Source organism: Typopeltis vanoorti, chromosome 24, assembly GCF_054136105.1.
Source record: "Typopeltis vanoorti isolate ZY-2024b chromosome 24, IOZ_Tvanoo_1.0, whole genome shotgun sequence".
Classification (NCBI taxonomy): domain Eukaryota; kingdom Metazoa; phylum Arthropoda; class Arachnida; order Uropygi; family Thelyphonidae; genus Typopeltis; species Typopeltis vanoorti.
The window spans coordinates 77,512,720-77,529,090 of record NC_143572.1 but is presented as its reverse complement, the minus strand read 5'-3'; the positions used below and the strand labels follow the sequence as shown (position 1 = coordinate 77,529,090).

General features: G+C 42.0%; 1 protein-coding gene across 2 annotated transcripts in view; it reads left to right on the top strand.

The window, feature by feature from the left end:
* The window catches only part of LOC150093420 (neuroligin-4, X-linked-like), a 137,667-nt gene extending 121,499 nt beyond the window's left edge, over positions 1–16,168 (top strand). For both annotated transcript variants that reach the window (XM_090413561.1, XM_090413560.1), the window contains 5 exons: positions 60–849; positions 5,149–5,258; positions 5,341–5,867; positions 7,509–7,798; positions 15,613–16,168. In XM_090413561.1, the coding sequence (XP_090269687.1) occupies positions 60–849; positions 5,149–5,258; positions 5,341–5,867; positions 7,509–7,798; positions 15,613–15,691 (1,796 nt within the window). In that variant the 3' untranslated portion in view covers positions 15,692–16,168. The remainder of the gene's footprint in view (positions 1–59; positions 850–5,148; positions 5,259–5,340; positions 5,868–7,508; positions 7,799–15,612) is intronic.
* Positions 16,169–16,371: the final 203 nt, after the last annotated feature.

Genomic DNA, 16,371 nt, shown 5'->3' with positions numbered 1-16,371 from the left:
CCGAAGCTCCAATTGAGAATCTTCGCTGATCGCTCTTTTCTTTTCTTTCTTTCTTTTAGGACTTTTCCAGCGAGCCATCATGCAGAGTGGATCCGCCCTGAGCCCGTGGGCCGTCGCCAGAGAGGCCATGACCTACACGCGTCATTTAGCGAGGGTGCTGGGATGTCCGATCCAAGAGAACGCCGCCCTGGTGCAGTGCATGCGTCAGCGTCCCATCACGGACATCATGCGAGTTCAGCTGATGGTTCCGGAGCATCACACTTCGTTCGGCCCTACCGTCGATGGCATCGTGATCCCCGAAGAACCGGCGGTCATCTTAGGAAGGTACTCCGAATTCCACGGGCACCACGACCTCCTCTTCGGCGTCACGCGGACAGAATCTTACTTCCAGTACAGTGCCAACGAGGAACGCTACGGCATCGAAGCCGAACGCCGGGACCGACTGCTTCGGACACTGGTGCGTAACCTGTTCACTTACCACCTGCAGGAGATCTTCCTGACGGTGGTGAACGAGTACACGGACTGGACCCGTCCCGTTCAGCACCCTGTGAACATCCTGGATAGCACCACGGACGCTCTCAGCGACGCTCTGGTGGTGGCGCCCGCTGTCCGAACAGGGAGTTTCCACTCGTCAGTGCATTACAAAACTTACTTCTACGTGTTCAACTACCAGACCGACGTCGGGGACTATTCCCAACGCGTGGGGTGTATTCACGGAGAAGATCTGCCTTATATTTTTGGTGCTCCTTTGGTTGGAGGTTTGGCCCACTTCACCCGAAACTTCAGTCGATCGGAGATAGGCTTGTCGGAGGCGATGATCACCTACTGGAGCAACTTCGCGAAGGTTGGGTAAGTGGATTTCTGGAAAGTCAGTAAAATGAATTAGAACTGAACCACTCAAATTAATGAAATTAACAAGTTGAGCCACGAATTACCACAGTGTGAGAACAGAATGACAAGTAAGGAATTTAGAAGTAAATGATGACGATCACTTCCTCTTGTAAATCCCCTCGATACTCTTCAGTTCTGACAGAGTGAAGACATCACTATCAACAATAAAATAGTCAATGGGACTTTTCTTATTCCTTGCCTCTTCTCTCCATGTGAATTTGTGCACATTTTTATGTTGGAACATGGTGTTAGTAATAACCAGTCCATGTCCTGAGCAGAAATCCAACAGGTATTTGCCATTATTATTAGCTTTGCTCTTTTCTCCAAATTTTTTCTCCAGATGTCTTTTCTATAAATTCAAAAAATTACCCCCTTCTTCATTAGCCGAATCTTCTATGGGACCGCAAATACAAATTGTTCAATTTCCCAATTTTGATATTTTTTCAGAAGAATCTCATCTGATTTTTATTTTTGTGTGTGTTTCAGTCACGCTAATTATGTCGATTTGTACTTCTGTAATACTTCTGCCAGTTTTCCTTCTCTTCCGTTGATACATCTGACGTAAGTGGTGTGTGCGTGTGTGCGTGTCTACTTGAATTGTACGATCTTGAGTTAGAGTTCATTCCAGTAGCGACTTTCCCCCGTTCATCCTGTCAAAAGCTGTTGGGACCTTGTTTACCAGACTGATACCCAAGCTGGCAAAACATTTCGTCTTGTTGTACCATAATAATTTTCTCTTTTGGCTTAAGCCAATACTGAATGTAATTTGGCGGGCTCAGTCCCAAACTCTTAGCGTATTTCTTTTTATCCAACTGGATACCTAATAACAGAATGTACCACGAGAAGGCTAAAATTTTACACGAATCGGAAACTGTATTATATAGCTACTGACATTATATGGGACCGCAAAAGTGCCTTTGACAAATCTGCCAATATTGGCGATCTTTATGCTGACAGAATACATGAAAGGCGAATTCCCTTTTAACACGTTGTTTTCTGTTCGACTGCGACCACTCAACAAGTTTTTGTATTTAGAAACTGCATATTAGCCAAATAAAAAGACTTTGAGAGAGCGACACTAAGTGTAGTTAGAAGCGGATCGTCATTTGCCTTTGGTTATTTTTACTTGGCAAACATTATTTTATCAAAAAACCAAAGAAGAAGAGGAAATACGGAAATACATTCCTGGAGAGGATTTGCCTCTGACCGAGACTATTTGGAAGACGTTACAAAGATTTCTGCGCCCTCTTGCGTATGTTGACAGTGTCATGAAAGGAGACACACAGATAGCTACGTAACTATGGTAACATGAATTCCCAAGATCGCTGGAGTATTGGCTTATGATGACTTCTGTTCGCACGCACACACACACACACACACACACACACACACACACACACACACACACACACACACACACACACACACACACACACACACACACACACACACACACACACACACACACACACACACACTTCGAGAACTGTTTAATATATCTGTGAAAGATTGGAATTCTAATTTAGTTGACACTCTTGCCGTAAAGCCAAAGAACTGCAGCTCCCCTGTCTTCTTTTGATCCCCGCATTAAGGTATCGCCACAACCGTATCGATTTCGGCAATACAACTTGGAACTACACAAAGAAAAAGAAAGAAAACTGCTGGATGGCTTCTGTAAAGATTCTGTTTGCCGTATCTAAAATCGCATCCATCTGGGATTTAAAAAAAAAAAAAAGTGCTTCTTTCTAAAAGAAATGCGACATTGACGTACTCGCTGAGAAAGGTTTTCTCCCTAACGCAACTGAGGATTTCTGAAGTCTGCAATTCCAACTTGTGATACTTAAGACTAGAAAGGAGCCTTCCCTGGCTTTACTACTCATCTCATATTTTTAAATGATTTCTTGGCTTCCCCACGCGCTCCCGTCAACTATCCGCATTTGCCACATTTTTTGCATACGACTAATAGCCGGATTAATTTCTTTTGAAGTAAGTAACTGGCGTTGTTTATATAATAAATATTGCTCATATACTAAATTTGATGACGTAATCAAACGTGATTAAAGTAAGGAATTACAAAACCAAAGGTCCATTTTTTTCTCGCTTTTCCATTTGCAAGCCTAAACGCCTAGAAACACGCACTGCCAGCAAATGCAATAGAAAGTTCGTCTCGCAGCCACCGGTTTAGCACGCAATCAGCTAGTCTGGTTTTAAACTTCTGGGGTTAGCGGTACAGATCAATGAAGTACTCGATAATTATGAGTTGACTTTCTTTGGTCTAATTTTCTTTTTATGGAGTGAACGTTAAACAAAAATATCGATGTATTGTAATAAAGATCCTAAATACTAAATTTTATGAAAATTCGTCCATCTCCTATTCTGTGAAACATACGATCGGACAGGCTAAACAGCAACAAATGAAGCCGTAGTTTCGGCTTCAGCATTGAAGACGAGAATTCCTAAAATGAGTTGCAGAAGTTTTTTTGTATTGGGGGAAGGGGGGGAGGATGTACGAAGTGTTCCATTATAACATAAAATGCATTGCAGTAAATGCAGCACACGAAATCAGTACAGTGCACAAGAAATGCTCGAGATGTAACTAAAGATTAATAGAAAATTTTTAAAACACATTTTAAATTTAGTGAAGATTTGTTTCTGTTTAAATAAGTTTCGGAAGGGGAGTAAACAAAAAAAAAAAAGAAAGAAAGAAAAAACAATTCTTCTGTTAGGGGTCTTTTTCTCCCAGAAGCTCGGGTTTTTCATACTGTAAGCTCAAGAAACCGTTGAACTCACACCATTTCAGACAGTAATATATAATGTTAGGGACCACGAGATGGCAGCAATTGTCTGTCATACTCTCCTCCCCAGATTTCAATTAAAATCACTGATAGTCATGAGCCAGCTATTCTGGCATTTACAGTGGAGAAAGCTGCTCAGTAGTCTTCAAAAATTAGTTACGGTTAAACTGGCTTACTCCTTTTGGAGAATAAAACGTGTTGGCAGATTATATACATTACACATGCACAGGATGGCTAAGAAAATAATTATTTCAATTTTAATAAAAAATATAAGCAATTTTTAATTTTTGTTTTCTAAATACCGTATTTATCTGAACATAACTCGCACTATTTTCCCCAAAAGTGAAGCTAAAAAATCGCAGTGCGAGTTAATGAAGGGATTTTCGGAAACTAAAGTTTTTCAGGAGAAAACTATAATTAGTATTCATTATAATTTATAATTGCCCACATTATTTATAAAATTGATGCATTTTAATTTTAATTATCAACGTTATTTACATTGATACTGGTTGCTTCCGTCTCCATGCATACGATTGGATTAAAAAAAGATCGCGCAACCCAACAACAAAGGCAAGCCGACGACTGTTGAGTTGAAATGAATCCCAAAATATCGGAAACTGCCATAACAACATTCACTCACTATTTCTTAGTTTTAAAGTTTTTAATTTTCTTTTTTTCGTAAAGTAAAATTAGGGGTGCGAGATATAGGCGGGGGTGAGTTATATTCGAGTAAATACGGTATGAAAACATACTTTTTAAGTTGAATTGATTCTAAACATATGCATTTTTAACTGCAAGGATTTTTAACTCCTGATAACGTCAAAGAAACTAGATAGCTAAAAAAAGAGACAATCACATGATCGTCAGCTAAAGGAACTTTTGGGTTTTTCAGCACATCTAACGGTTAGTTGATGTTTAGCGCAGACAAGTAGATTTATCTTCCTTACATTTTGCTTTTCAGCCTCTTAGAAATAATAGACTGCTATATCCCGAGAACTCGCACTACAACGGATAATGATACCACTTGGGATTAGGAACAAGTGATGGCGACAACGGTCGGCATCATATTATCGTCACTCGTAAATTTGCAAATTGGGAGGAGCCGATTGCCTGCCAATTTACAAAAAAAAAAAAAAAAAAAAAATTAGGGCTAAAATAGTTCCATTACTTCTTTTGGAGAATGAAATTATGCAAATTCCATGAAATGAATAAATAAATCACGAAGTAAGAGAGAAAGACACGTTTTTTTATTTTATTTTTATAGTTTACTTGCGCGAGGAAACTATTGGTTCAGTACGTGTCTTTTAATTCTTTGTCGTGGCTACGTGTGGACCTGAACCACTTTATCCAAGAACACGAGCAAGAAATCCGTCAAGCGCATTTATAATTCTCCTAATTATTATTTGTGTGATCATTATCCCTGAAGAAAGATCTTCATCTTGGCTTTTCTCATCTATTCCAGAGACCCCAATATATCGCCGTTTGACGAAGTGGGAGAAAAGGGAAGAGGAAAATTCGAAAAGTCCTTTTGGCCTCCGTACGAAGACATCCAGCAGAAATATCTCCTCATCGGTGAGTATTCCAACCCCTTTAAGCTTTTTTTTTCTCCTCTGAGTCCATTTCTCGATTCTGAATGCCGCTGTGTGTGTTGCAGGTACGAAACCCAAGGTTCGGGATCACTACCACGCCCACCGGCTCTCTTTCTGGCTGAAGCTCATCCCAAAGCTGCACAGGGCGGGTTCGTCCAGCATCGCACCGCAGCACCATCTACTGGAAGACCACGAGAATCCCGATACCTATGACGGTATTGTCCGACAGGTGCCGTTGTCGTCGCCTACCTCGTCATCGGTGATCCCCACGAAAGCTGTCATCAGCAGTCCTATTCCTACGGTCTCGTCGATAGTGAGACTGAACTTGTCACCGTCGGTGGTGCTAACGACACCAGATGTCACCACCGTCTCTTCCGTACAGCACCACACGGAGTCAGGATTGGCCGAGGGAAGAAACCTGACGGACTCGATGGCCGTGTTTATGCAAAGGAGCACTTATTCGACCGCCCTGAGCGTGACCATCGCTGTCGGCTGTTCTCTCCTCATCCTCAACATCCTCATATTCGCTGGCGTCTATTACCAAAGGGACAAGACCAAGATGGAAGCGATGCTTCAGAAGAGGAACTATAAGGTAGGTGGTGCTGACATCTGTTGAGTGTTTTTAGAGTAGAATGTCCAATTGGACGTCATTAGAATGATGTATTTCGCTCGCTTCTAAGAAGAGGCCTTCTTATTAAACATTCGTATAATTAGTTACAAGAAGGAGTCTTGTTTTTCTTTTGCAAATATACAAAGAATAAAATATTTTTCCCCTTCCATTATATTAATTTCTTCAGTTTAAATGATGTACGTAATCCACTGTCAGCAAATGCCTGCTGATAATTTTTTCTTGATTTCCTCGCATCAAGAAGCTTTTCTGAGAAAGAGATTGAAGGTTTTTCTTGATAACGTCATCGTGGAAGAGACAGAAGACTGTATTACTGATAGGATCGAAGAAGGGCCACGTGCTCAATCGTTGTTTAACTCTAGCTGCTTCAGCTCTGTACGGAATCGATCTTAAGTTTGATGAGATCAATGAACTCCGAGCTGGCCAGCAAATGCTTCAGAGGGCCATCGATGTTTAGCGACGCTTAAGGACCTCCCGTCGCATCCCAATGTGCCGTCTTGCACAAAGTCTGCTCCAGCACTCCCTCAGAGAACTGTTATCTGACCAATCGCCAGCCTTTCTAAACAAGGGTTCAGCATCCTTCTTTTTATATAAGATTTCCTTCCCCTAACTCTCTCTCTCTCTCCCTCCCTCCCCTCTCTTTCCCCCTCCCTCTTTTTTCCTTCTTTCATTCTTCTTTTTTCTTGAAATGAGATATTAGTGTGTTTACATGTACTTTATAGTATTGCTGCTGTTTTATATCTTATAATTACTTCTTATTAATTAAAATTAATTAAATTAAGGGGATATTAGATCCCACATTGTTTAAAAACCGAATAAGAAACTCAAAGATTGGAATCAGAGAGTTCCATGCCGAATATAGTATAAAAAACTATAAAAGTATCGGCGAATACTAGCGTGAGCTAATGCAAGTAGTCCTAGAACGTAATACAAACTCGGGCAACTCGTTGCAAAGGTGGAGAAAATATTAAAATTAGTTTTAAGTAACGAGTTTTGGTGTTCCTTTGAAACGTTATCACAATTACGCTAAACTCTCCTAAAATTTATGCAATAACTGTGATCAATCTAACACTAAAATGGCGCTAATTTGAATACTAATTTTGTTTAACAGACAGCTTTGACTGTCAGAAAACTTTACCACTAGAAAAATTCGTTTCTGAAATCAAACACGGATTTTCGACAGCAGACGTCGATTTATTGATCGTGTGATGCCGTGGTTCCCAACCTTTTCCCACTTGTGTACCCCTTTTAAACCCATTTCTATAAATTGTGCCCTTTGTTTTTAAAATAGCTGTTCTTAAATACTGACTCTTTTGTTCAGTGCCTATCTGAATGTAAAATAGTGAAAATGAGGTTTTTCCGCCATTACTGATCATTTTCCGTGTACCCCTGAACGGCCCAGCACGTGCCCTCGGGGGTACGCGTACCACCGGTTGGGAACCGACGGTCTAATGCATAAAACAAAGCCGTTCTTGATATTGTTTCCGAGCAATGTTATCCGAGTGTTTATCGAGGTGATCACGTCCGCCGGTCCAATTAGGTGTGTACGAAAACTGCGCCCCACGGGGAGAGGTCAACTAATTGCTTTGTTTACTTTCACCTCAGGTTCGTGAACCGATGGAAGGAGAAGCGATCCCGTCTCTGCTGCAGAAGAAAGGGACGTCGATAAGGGCACCGCCGCCTTCTCCCGTAGGCCACTGCATGCCACCGCCAGAGTTCATTCCTCCTCCGCCGCTCCCCATGCACGCGCTCAACAACATTCCTCCGGGCCTCGCACTGGGTGCCAGCGTGATTCCCCTCCAGGAGAACTTCCTGCGCGAGAGCCAACCGCTGCTGATGTCCGGAAGGGCCAGGCAACTAGCTGCAGGTACTCCAGGAGCACTCGAGGGTGCCTTGTGAGTAGGACTTCCTTAAGACACTTTGTGTCCGTCTGTGCGTGTGTGGGTGGGATTTTTTCCCTCGAGAGAAAGACTGAGAGAGAGAGAGAAAAAGAGGGAAGGTATATTTTCGGCGAGATAGAATTCATTTCTCCTTTACAGTGGCGAAATTCCCCTCCTCCTCCTCCTCCCAAATGTTCAAATGAATTCCCTCCTTCAAGATCTCCCGGCTTTAGCAGTTTCATCTTCCAACCGTCACTGCGAAGGGAGTCCAAACGGCGTTGAAAGATGAAACTTTCCACATAAGAGGAGGAAGGGAAGTAGTTAGAAAATCGAAAGTAGTTGATTACTATTTTGTGGGCATTCAATTCTTGTGCGTGGTCCTCACAGCGCGCACTGCCTTCTTCCAATACCAAGTTCCTGCTTAATTAGTCCCTAAATTCAAGTTTCGTCCTTAAAAGCATCCCCTCCTTACATGCAAATTTCACATCCTCTGATACACACCCACCCACCCACACACACACACTTAACTCTCTAAGGGCAAATTCTCGATTTCAAGATATTCCTTTAATCGTAAATCTTGAATTATTTAAAAGAGGACATCAGAACAGCTTCTTCTTTCAATTCCAGTGAACTTTCTCCCGAAACTCCTCCGGTCGTACAATATTTCGAAGACATATCGTACAACCAATTCTCTTTAAATTCCACTCAACTCTCTTTAAAGCATTTTAAGGCTGCTTTTCAACACTGCTGGATGAAGGTCTTTCCAAGATTACTCTTGCACTCTCTGTCCATGGCTCTCCTTTTCCATGTCACTCCTTCAAATCTGATTCTTATCATCCATCCACCGTGATTTAGATCAGTGTCGTGGTCGTTTATCCTCTCGTGGAATCCAATCCAGTACCTCTTTTGTCTATCGCTGATCTTGTCTTCGGGCAATATGCCCAGCCCATTGCCACTTCAGATGTTTCACTCTTCCTATGATGTCAGAGACTTTGGTTTGGTTTCTTATTCACGTATTCCTTTTGTGATCCACTCTTGTGATACCAAGCATACTTCTTTCCATACTAAATTGTGTTGTTCTTAATTTTTGAACTTCCTTTGCATTCAGTGGCCATGTTTCACAGCCATATGTCAGTATAGGAAAAATACACTGGTTAAAAACCTTTCTCTTCAGGCATAATGGTAGTTGGCTTTTGAATATTGAATGTAATTTTCCAAATGCTTTCCACCCAAACATCGCATGCCTTTTAATTTCATCCATGCTATTTTGTTCCATTGATATCTGTTGTCCTAAGTATATGTAATGATCTACTTGCTGAATTTCCTCATTATTGATTTTTAGTATTTCTGGTTGGACATAGCTATTGAACATAACTTGGGTCTTCTTTATAGGCCAGCTGTTTTGCTAGCAACTTGGAGTCCATGGATACGAATCTGTAATTCACGCGCAGTTGAAGTAAAGATAACTATGTCATCTGCAAAGCGTAAATGGCTTAAATATCTTCCATTTATCTTCAGACCTTTCCCTTCCCAATCAAGAAGTTTGAATATTTCTTCTAGGCACGCTGTGAATAATTTTGGAGATATTGTGTCACGCTGTCTTATACCTCTCTGTATTCCCACAGCAGAGATGTTTCCATTGAAATGAATTGGTGCTGTGGCATTGGTGTATGCTGATTTGATGGTTCTGATGTAGGGTTCCTCCACTTGTTGGTTTCGTAATGCTTTAAGTATTGCACACGTTTTAAGTGAATCAAAGGCTGAAAGTGGGGTATCGTAACAAAGTGACTCTCCTTAAGGAGAAATGGAAAATTTCTTAAAAGAGTCGACGGTTAAAAGGAAATTGAGACAAGTGAAGTTGTCAACCTGTTTAACACGTTCATTGACAATCAGGCGATATCGCGCGGTGCGAGTTCTCACCAAACGGCCGATCACGCGTTTTCACGTGGACCTCGTTAACTAAATAAAAAAATAAAAAAAATTTGGCCACCACACGAAATTCCAATTTTCAGCTTGGCAATGAAAGTGTTAAACGAATTGAACAAGGAAATGTTTTAATTGAATATTTCCTCTTTAGCCCTCCCCCCCTCTACCAATTAAGCTATCGTCTTCGGGCATTAGATGATATGAAGAATAATATAGGAGGATAAACAGACATACCTTTTTGGATGTTGTTGGCTGTCTTCTTATCCAAAAAAGGTAAGTCCAAATTCCTCCTATATTATTCTTCATATATTAATCTTATAACCCACCATGTAATGCCCTAAGATTTTGAGTAAAACGCCAATGACATTATAAAAAAGGGGCACTCTAAACGAGAGTAGGCTATATTAGCCATTAAAATAATAGTTTATCTCAGAGGAGTAACATGGGAATTTCCCAGAAATAATACCTTCCATCTTCGGTTTTCCTTTTTCCAATTCCTCTTAAATATTTTCTTCGATTCACCTCGTTTGTTAAGCAACTCCTTTTTAAGTGGTTCTCCTTACAAATGCTGTAATATTCTTCCATTTCCTCTCTGGCACTTTCTTCTTAAACTCCTCTTTGGGTCTTCCTATCGCAAAATCGCGAGCACCAAATTTTTTGTTCTCGTTTTGCCAAAAAATTGGAGAGTTTCACAGCGAAATTTAAATGTTTTAACATCACATGATTCCACCCTAGACCCGCATCGGTTCCTTGCTGCCGACGTGTTGCTCATTTATATCAAAATAAATTTTAAAATGGCACAATTATTTTTCCGAATCCATCCGAGCTCCAGGGAAGAAGGAATGTTCATGTCATTGAGACATCGCATCGTGCAGGCTCAAGTAAGAGGGACCTAACATGCGGGAAAGTTGGAGAGAGTGTCGCGATATTTCAAAAGACGTGGGTTCGATTCCCGTCTAGAACATGAGGAATCTTTACAATGAATATTCAATCGAACGTGAGTTAGTCTGTCTTATGAAGTGGCGTCGAAATGTATTCTCAGAGCGGAGAACATCTTCAGTTAGCTCACAGAGCACACTGGCTGCACAGCCTTTTGGCTGTATCGACTGCAATGCAAACAAAGCCCAACCAGTCAGGAAGTTCAGCTATCTTCTTGTGCGTGTTCGACTGATGTACAATGTAACTGGTCATGGGAAGAATACTTTGTATTTCAATTGGAAATTCCAGAAGCTCCTTGACTATATTATTTCAAAATTTGGTACTTGCTGGACGCAGGAGGACGCAGGACGCAGGACGCAGAACAAATATGGCGCAGAGGGTGACGCTTGACGCTTTTATTCCCTGTTGTCTGTTTCGGGAGCAGTGATGGGAGAGATTCGTGAGCTATTTTAGCTCGCCCTGAGTGGGCAGAGGTGGTTAATCGTCGTTGGGTGTTAGAATGGCTTTCGGTCTTTTATGTTTCCAGTGGTCATTACCGTCATAGTTTCCGGCTTGCTGTATTAGTTGGTTTGGATGCGTAGATGTCTTCATAAAGAATTTTTCTGCTAGGGAGCGTAGTAGTGGAGAGATGTAGGGGATATTTATGTCTCGGTGGATCTGGGCGTTCCTGATGAACCACGGGGCGTCCAGAATCATTCGCAGGCATTTGTTCTGTAGTCTTTGTAGCGGGATATAGCTGGGCGATAACTTTTGAAGCTTTGGTGCATGTGCTCTTGATGTGGCTGTTGAAGGATAATCGCTTATCGAGAAGTATTCCGAGGTATTTTGCTTCAGTTTTCCAGGGAATTTTAGAGTTGAACAGGGTGATGTCTCCTTTCGGGGATGCTCGTCTTCTTGTGAAGAGTATCGTTGTGCTTTTCTGGGGGTTTAATTGTAGTCGCCAGTCTTTAAACCATTTTTCTAGATTCAGGATGGTGTCTTGTAGTTTTTTGGTGACGAGAAGTGGTTGACGAGATCTGGCTAGAATAGTCGTGTCATCAGCATAAAGGGCGATGGTGGATGTGAGAGGATTTTGAGGGATGTCTGCCATATAGATGTTGAACAGGATCGGGGCTAGCAGTGATCCTTGAGGAATTCCAGCGAGGATTTTCCGTTGGGTTGAGACTGTTTCATTGATTTTGACTTGCATCCTCCTGTTGGAGAGGTATGATTTGATCAGGTGTATCATGTTTAGTGGAAGGTTAGCGATGATAAGTTTGTAGAGGAGGCCTTGGTGCCAGATCTTATCGAAGGCCTTTGAGATGTCTAGGAAGACAGCTCCAGTGTGTTGATTCCAATTAAATCCTGTAGTGATGTATTCTACCAGTCTATGGATTTGATGGGTGGTGCTGTGATTTTGATGGAAGCCAAATTGTTCTTCTGGAATGATATTTAGTTGGTTTACATGATCTTGGAGTCTGATGACGATGATTTTCTCAGCTATTTTCCCTAAATTGGATAGTAGGCTGATTGGACGGTAATTTTACAGGTAGGTGTGGGTCTTTGCCTGGTTTGTGAATTGGGATGATGTCAGCTATTTTCCATGACTGGGGGAAGTGCTACCATTTGAGGATGGAGTTTATGATGTTTGCCAGATGTGCTATGGCTTTGCGTGGTAGTGCCTTGATGACTTGGTTAGTGATGCCGCCAGGACCTGGGGCTTTCTTGATCTTGAGATGGTTGATGCCGATTATTTCGGTAGGTGAGGTGGGCATTATAGGACTTGGATTGTCATCGGGACGATTTACTGTGAACCTGACTTTACAATGGATCTTGTATAGTGGCTGATGTTTAGTTTCTCATATGAAGGACTGCATTGTTTCTCTAGGTTTCTTGCTATAGCTTTGGCTTTGTCAGCATCTGTGTATGCAAGGTGCTGTTCTGCTTGCAGAGGGGGGAGGGATTTGCGCTTGTTCCATTGGTACTTGCTACGATTTTGACTGCTATATCATTTTATGTTATGCTAATTTCAAAAAGGTGTTAGAATGATGTTTAGAATTTATTAAAAATATTTTAAAATAGCTAATTTATTTTAAGTTATTTTTGTTCATTCAATGCATGCATGAATATTTGATATGTGGAATATAAAAGGATTAGTTGTACAAATTAAAAATGGGATATTTATTTTATACAATGCAAAATCTTACTGCAAACATCATCATTTGAACGATGGACTGAGATTTGGTTTTCATAAGAAAACCAAAACTCTACACAGAGACAAACAGTACTTTATTTTGTAGTGTAAAACATATTTGAATGCGAATTTCACTCCAGAAAGAGTTTATTTCTCTACTTTCTAGCAGTCTCTCTGAGATTCCCTTTCTACTTTCGTTCTCATTTCCAACGAGGATTGGCTGAACTACAAATGGTGTCCTCGTGATGGTTCTTTCCGCCTTGGAAACCAGTAAAAACTTAATGGAGATAAAAAAAAGTGCTTCGAGGAACTTCTCAACCCTCTTCTTCTGTCTCTCCATTCCAAAACTACAACAACAACACAGAAAGACCTATCGTTTTGATAATAAAACGAACGAAAGAAGAAAAAATTGACGAGAGAGTTCTAAAAGGTCTTGGATGTGAAGTCCATTCGAGATTATTTCGCATGCGTGGTTAATAAAAATGAATTCAGTTGCTTCTCCCCTCCCCCGTGTTCAGGAGAGGCGACTGAAATCTCTTTGGATCCAAACTTCGTTTTCTTGCATGACCCCCCCCCCCCCCCCCGCATTCTCCGAAGGCATCTTCTGTGGCTTTCAAGAACTCCATCGCCGGAGTTATTTTTGCAGGATCCCCCCAGGGGGATGCGTGATTACTTTTCTTCATTCTCCAACTTTATTCAAGAAACGAACGGAGGTTGGTACGGTGCATTCGGCATCTCATTCTGCCTCCCCTCGCAGCTGGAAATGCGTAAACAACCGTGTCGAGTATGCGCAAATGAAGACGGTCTCGTTTCCATATTAATCAAGTCCGCACTGTGAAATTCTGCAGACGTTGTTGCTCGCCCGTTCTAACTCGCTTCCCCATGGTTACGGATAAGCTGAGGTGAGGAACTCGACAATTTTTATGCGAATTTCTCCTGACAAAGTAAAACATGCTAACGGCGGTCGTCATTGTGATATTTCTCAACTTTTGCCATCTCGGTGTAGGACGTGCTCGCATTAGAATTATTGGCATTTGCTTCGTGGGCTTGCTGGTTTTGAGCGATCGTTTTTCGCTACTTCATTTTTACACGTTCCCCTTGTCTCTTTGACAGGTGATTAATTCCATTCGTTTCTCCTTTGGGGGTTTATGGCGTGTTTCTGGCCGCTGTGAGATTGATAGATGCACCGTTGTTGCATCCATCTATCGGGCATCGGATGGTGTGGATAAACTCCCCTCGAACTATTAGCATTAGATGTAGTTAATGTCCAGCCTCAGCATGTGTAATCGGAGATTAATTAGGGCTGTTTACGCCCTTCATTGCAGGCAAAACAGCTACACTACCCTACAATCGATGCAGACACACGGGCAGCGGAGGTTTCTGCTGGAAAATCACTCCTTTCAGCGTTTTCTTTATTTGGTTCTTATTTTTCTTGCTTCGTCTGCGGTAGTTGAAGTGTGCGAGCGTGTCTTCACCCCCGAGTGGCTCGTGAAGTGGTCTTGTAATAGCGAGAGGAGAGCCATTCCATTCTCAATACCCACTGTTTGCTAACGAACCCCAATAAAGAAAGTCAGCTTGAATTCTTCTGTTTCCAAGACACTCTAAAGTCTCAAAACCACTCCAGAATGGAATTAAAACTGTTGTGCCACCTGCTAACCTGCAGTTTTTTTTACGAACTGTGAATGCAGTTGTTGCGTGGTAAATAACGGTCAGGTTTAGCTCTACCATTGCAGGAAGCGGAAGTAACGCAAAGGAAGGAAAGAAGAATGTATTTTTATTTAAAGAAAGTCAAGGAACGAAGATATCAAAAATCCCACAGTTTAACGACTGATTAGAATTATGCCGAGTATGTTTCAGAACAATCTTAATAACTAAGAAAAACAATTCTTTATTAATCCAAATCATAAAAACAACGACTAAAAGTCAGCTTTGTGTCATTCGTCACTCTGGGCATGCGCATTCTATCTCTTTGGAAGATTTTCGGGAATGATAGTTCGATAAGTTTCATAAAAGCAAGTTTCAATTGATGTTAAGGAGTGAATGGCAATTCACTTCTTTCAATCCTCCTCCAAGCTCGGATTACAGAAGTGGTAAACGAGAAGGATGCAGGAAGGCGAATTTGAACCGATGTAGCCGATGGTATGAAGGGGTACTGTGAACACTGCCGAATAACAGAGGACTTGTAACATCTCACGATTCATATAAAAATAAAATAACACTTTGTGTGTATGTGCGCGCGCGCGTGTGTGTGTGTGTGTGACTGCAGCACAGGTACATGCAAAAAATATTCTGTGCTGCAGTTGGTGGTGGTCGAACTATGTTATGACGTTGTTTTCGGATGCTGGTTTCGCTAACACCCTCTCAGCAGAAACTGCTTATTTTTACAGAATATACTGAAGGGATGCGTATATATTGTGCGGGTGGCTCTACATACGCGTATTCCTTCAGCCGAAAGAAAATATTCAGTGTGTGTATTGTCATAAACAACTTGGATCGACCTTGCCCAGCTCTAAAGTAGTTCAGCCATTTTGTTTTGATCATCACGTGCGTATATTCAAAACTCGTCCATCCTCCTACTTGTCCCTGAGAATCCCATCATCTCCACTAACGTGTGACCTTTGACCTTACTGACGAGTAATTAGCGCTGGTTGCGATCCTCTGTACCTCACTCTTGAAACAACCTCTTGTAATACCACGAATCGTAATTTTTTCCATTCACAGATTTTCCTTTTTAATTCAATTTTTGAGTGTTTTTCCGCACCCCTTTTAACCAGTTTCCGTCTCTTTGCAGGAATAACGGATGCCACCCAACTAAGGTGCGTTGGGCCCCTGAAGGCAGTGACGGCGACAAAGACGCCGTGTGGCTCTGACTCATCCCGTACTTGGACGTCTAACCTCTTCTAGCTACGTCAAGCAGCTTTTCCGGCCGAGGAGGACTCCCCCATTTGCACGTCATTCCTCTCGGACTGGGGATGAAGAAAATGGCCCGGGGCTTCGCCGCGCAAAACACCCGAACATTGCATGCCCACTGCACCTCCAGACATCCCGGATGAGGAGGAGGAGGGAGAGTGTGGGCGACGACGGCTGAGCATTTCCTCTCTTGAGGGTCAACTTTCCTGGAAGGATATTTTTTTAGGTTTCTGTGAGCTTTCGGAATTTAGAACTCCAACCCCACCTCCACCTTCCCTTATAGCACTCACACACATCCCCTCTCCCCCTGTCGCACTGGTGGAACAACCAAACTTTGTCCAGTTAGTCAATCAAACTCATCCTCGGAGACGGGATGCAACTTGAAGTTCCCTCGAGACGGCTGTGGATCCTGTTCCCGTCCAGGGGATGAGGGGAACAGTAAGACGAGACTGAATCCAGAACTACGTTAAAAGGCAAGACTGCACACGAATTAGGGCGACGAATCCATTTTTTGATTATTTTTTGTTGGTAAATAAAAATTCAATCACTTCAATAAATTTTGACTCGTTTCTCGCGCAAACACCACACCCACTAGGGACTGCAATCATTTAAGAGCTAATGCTGCCTCACAAGGAAGACG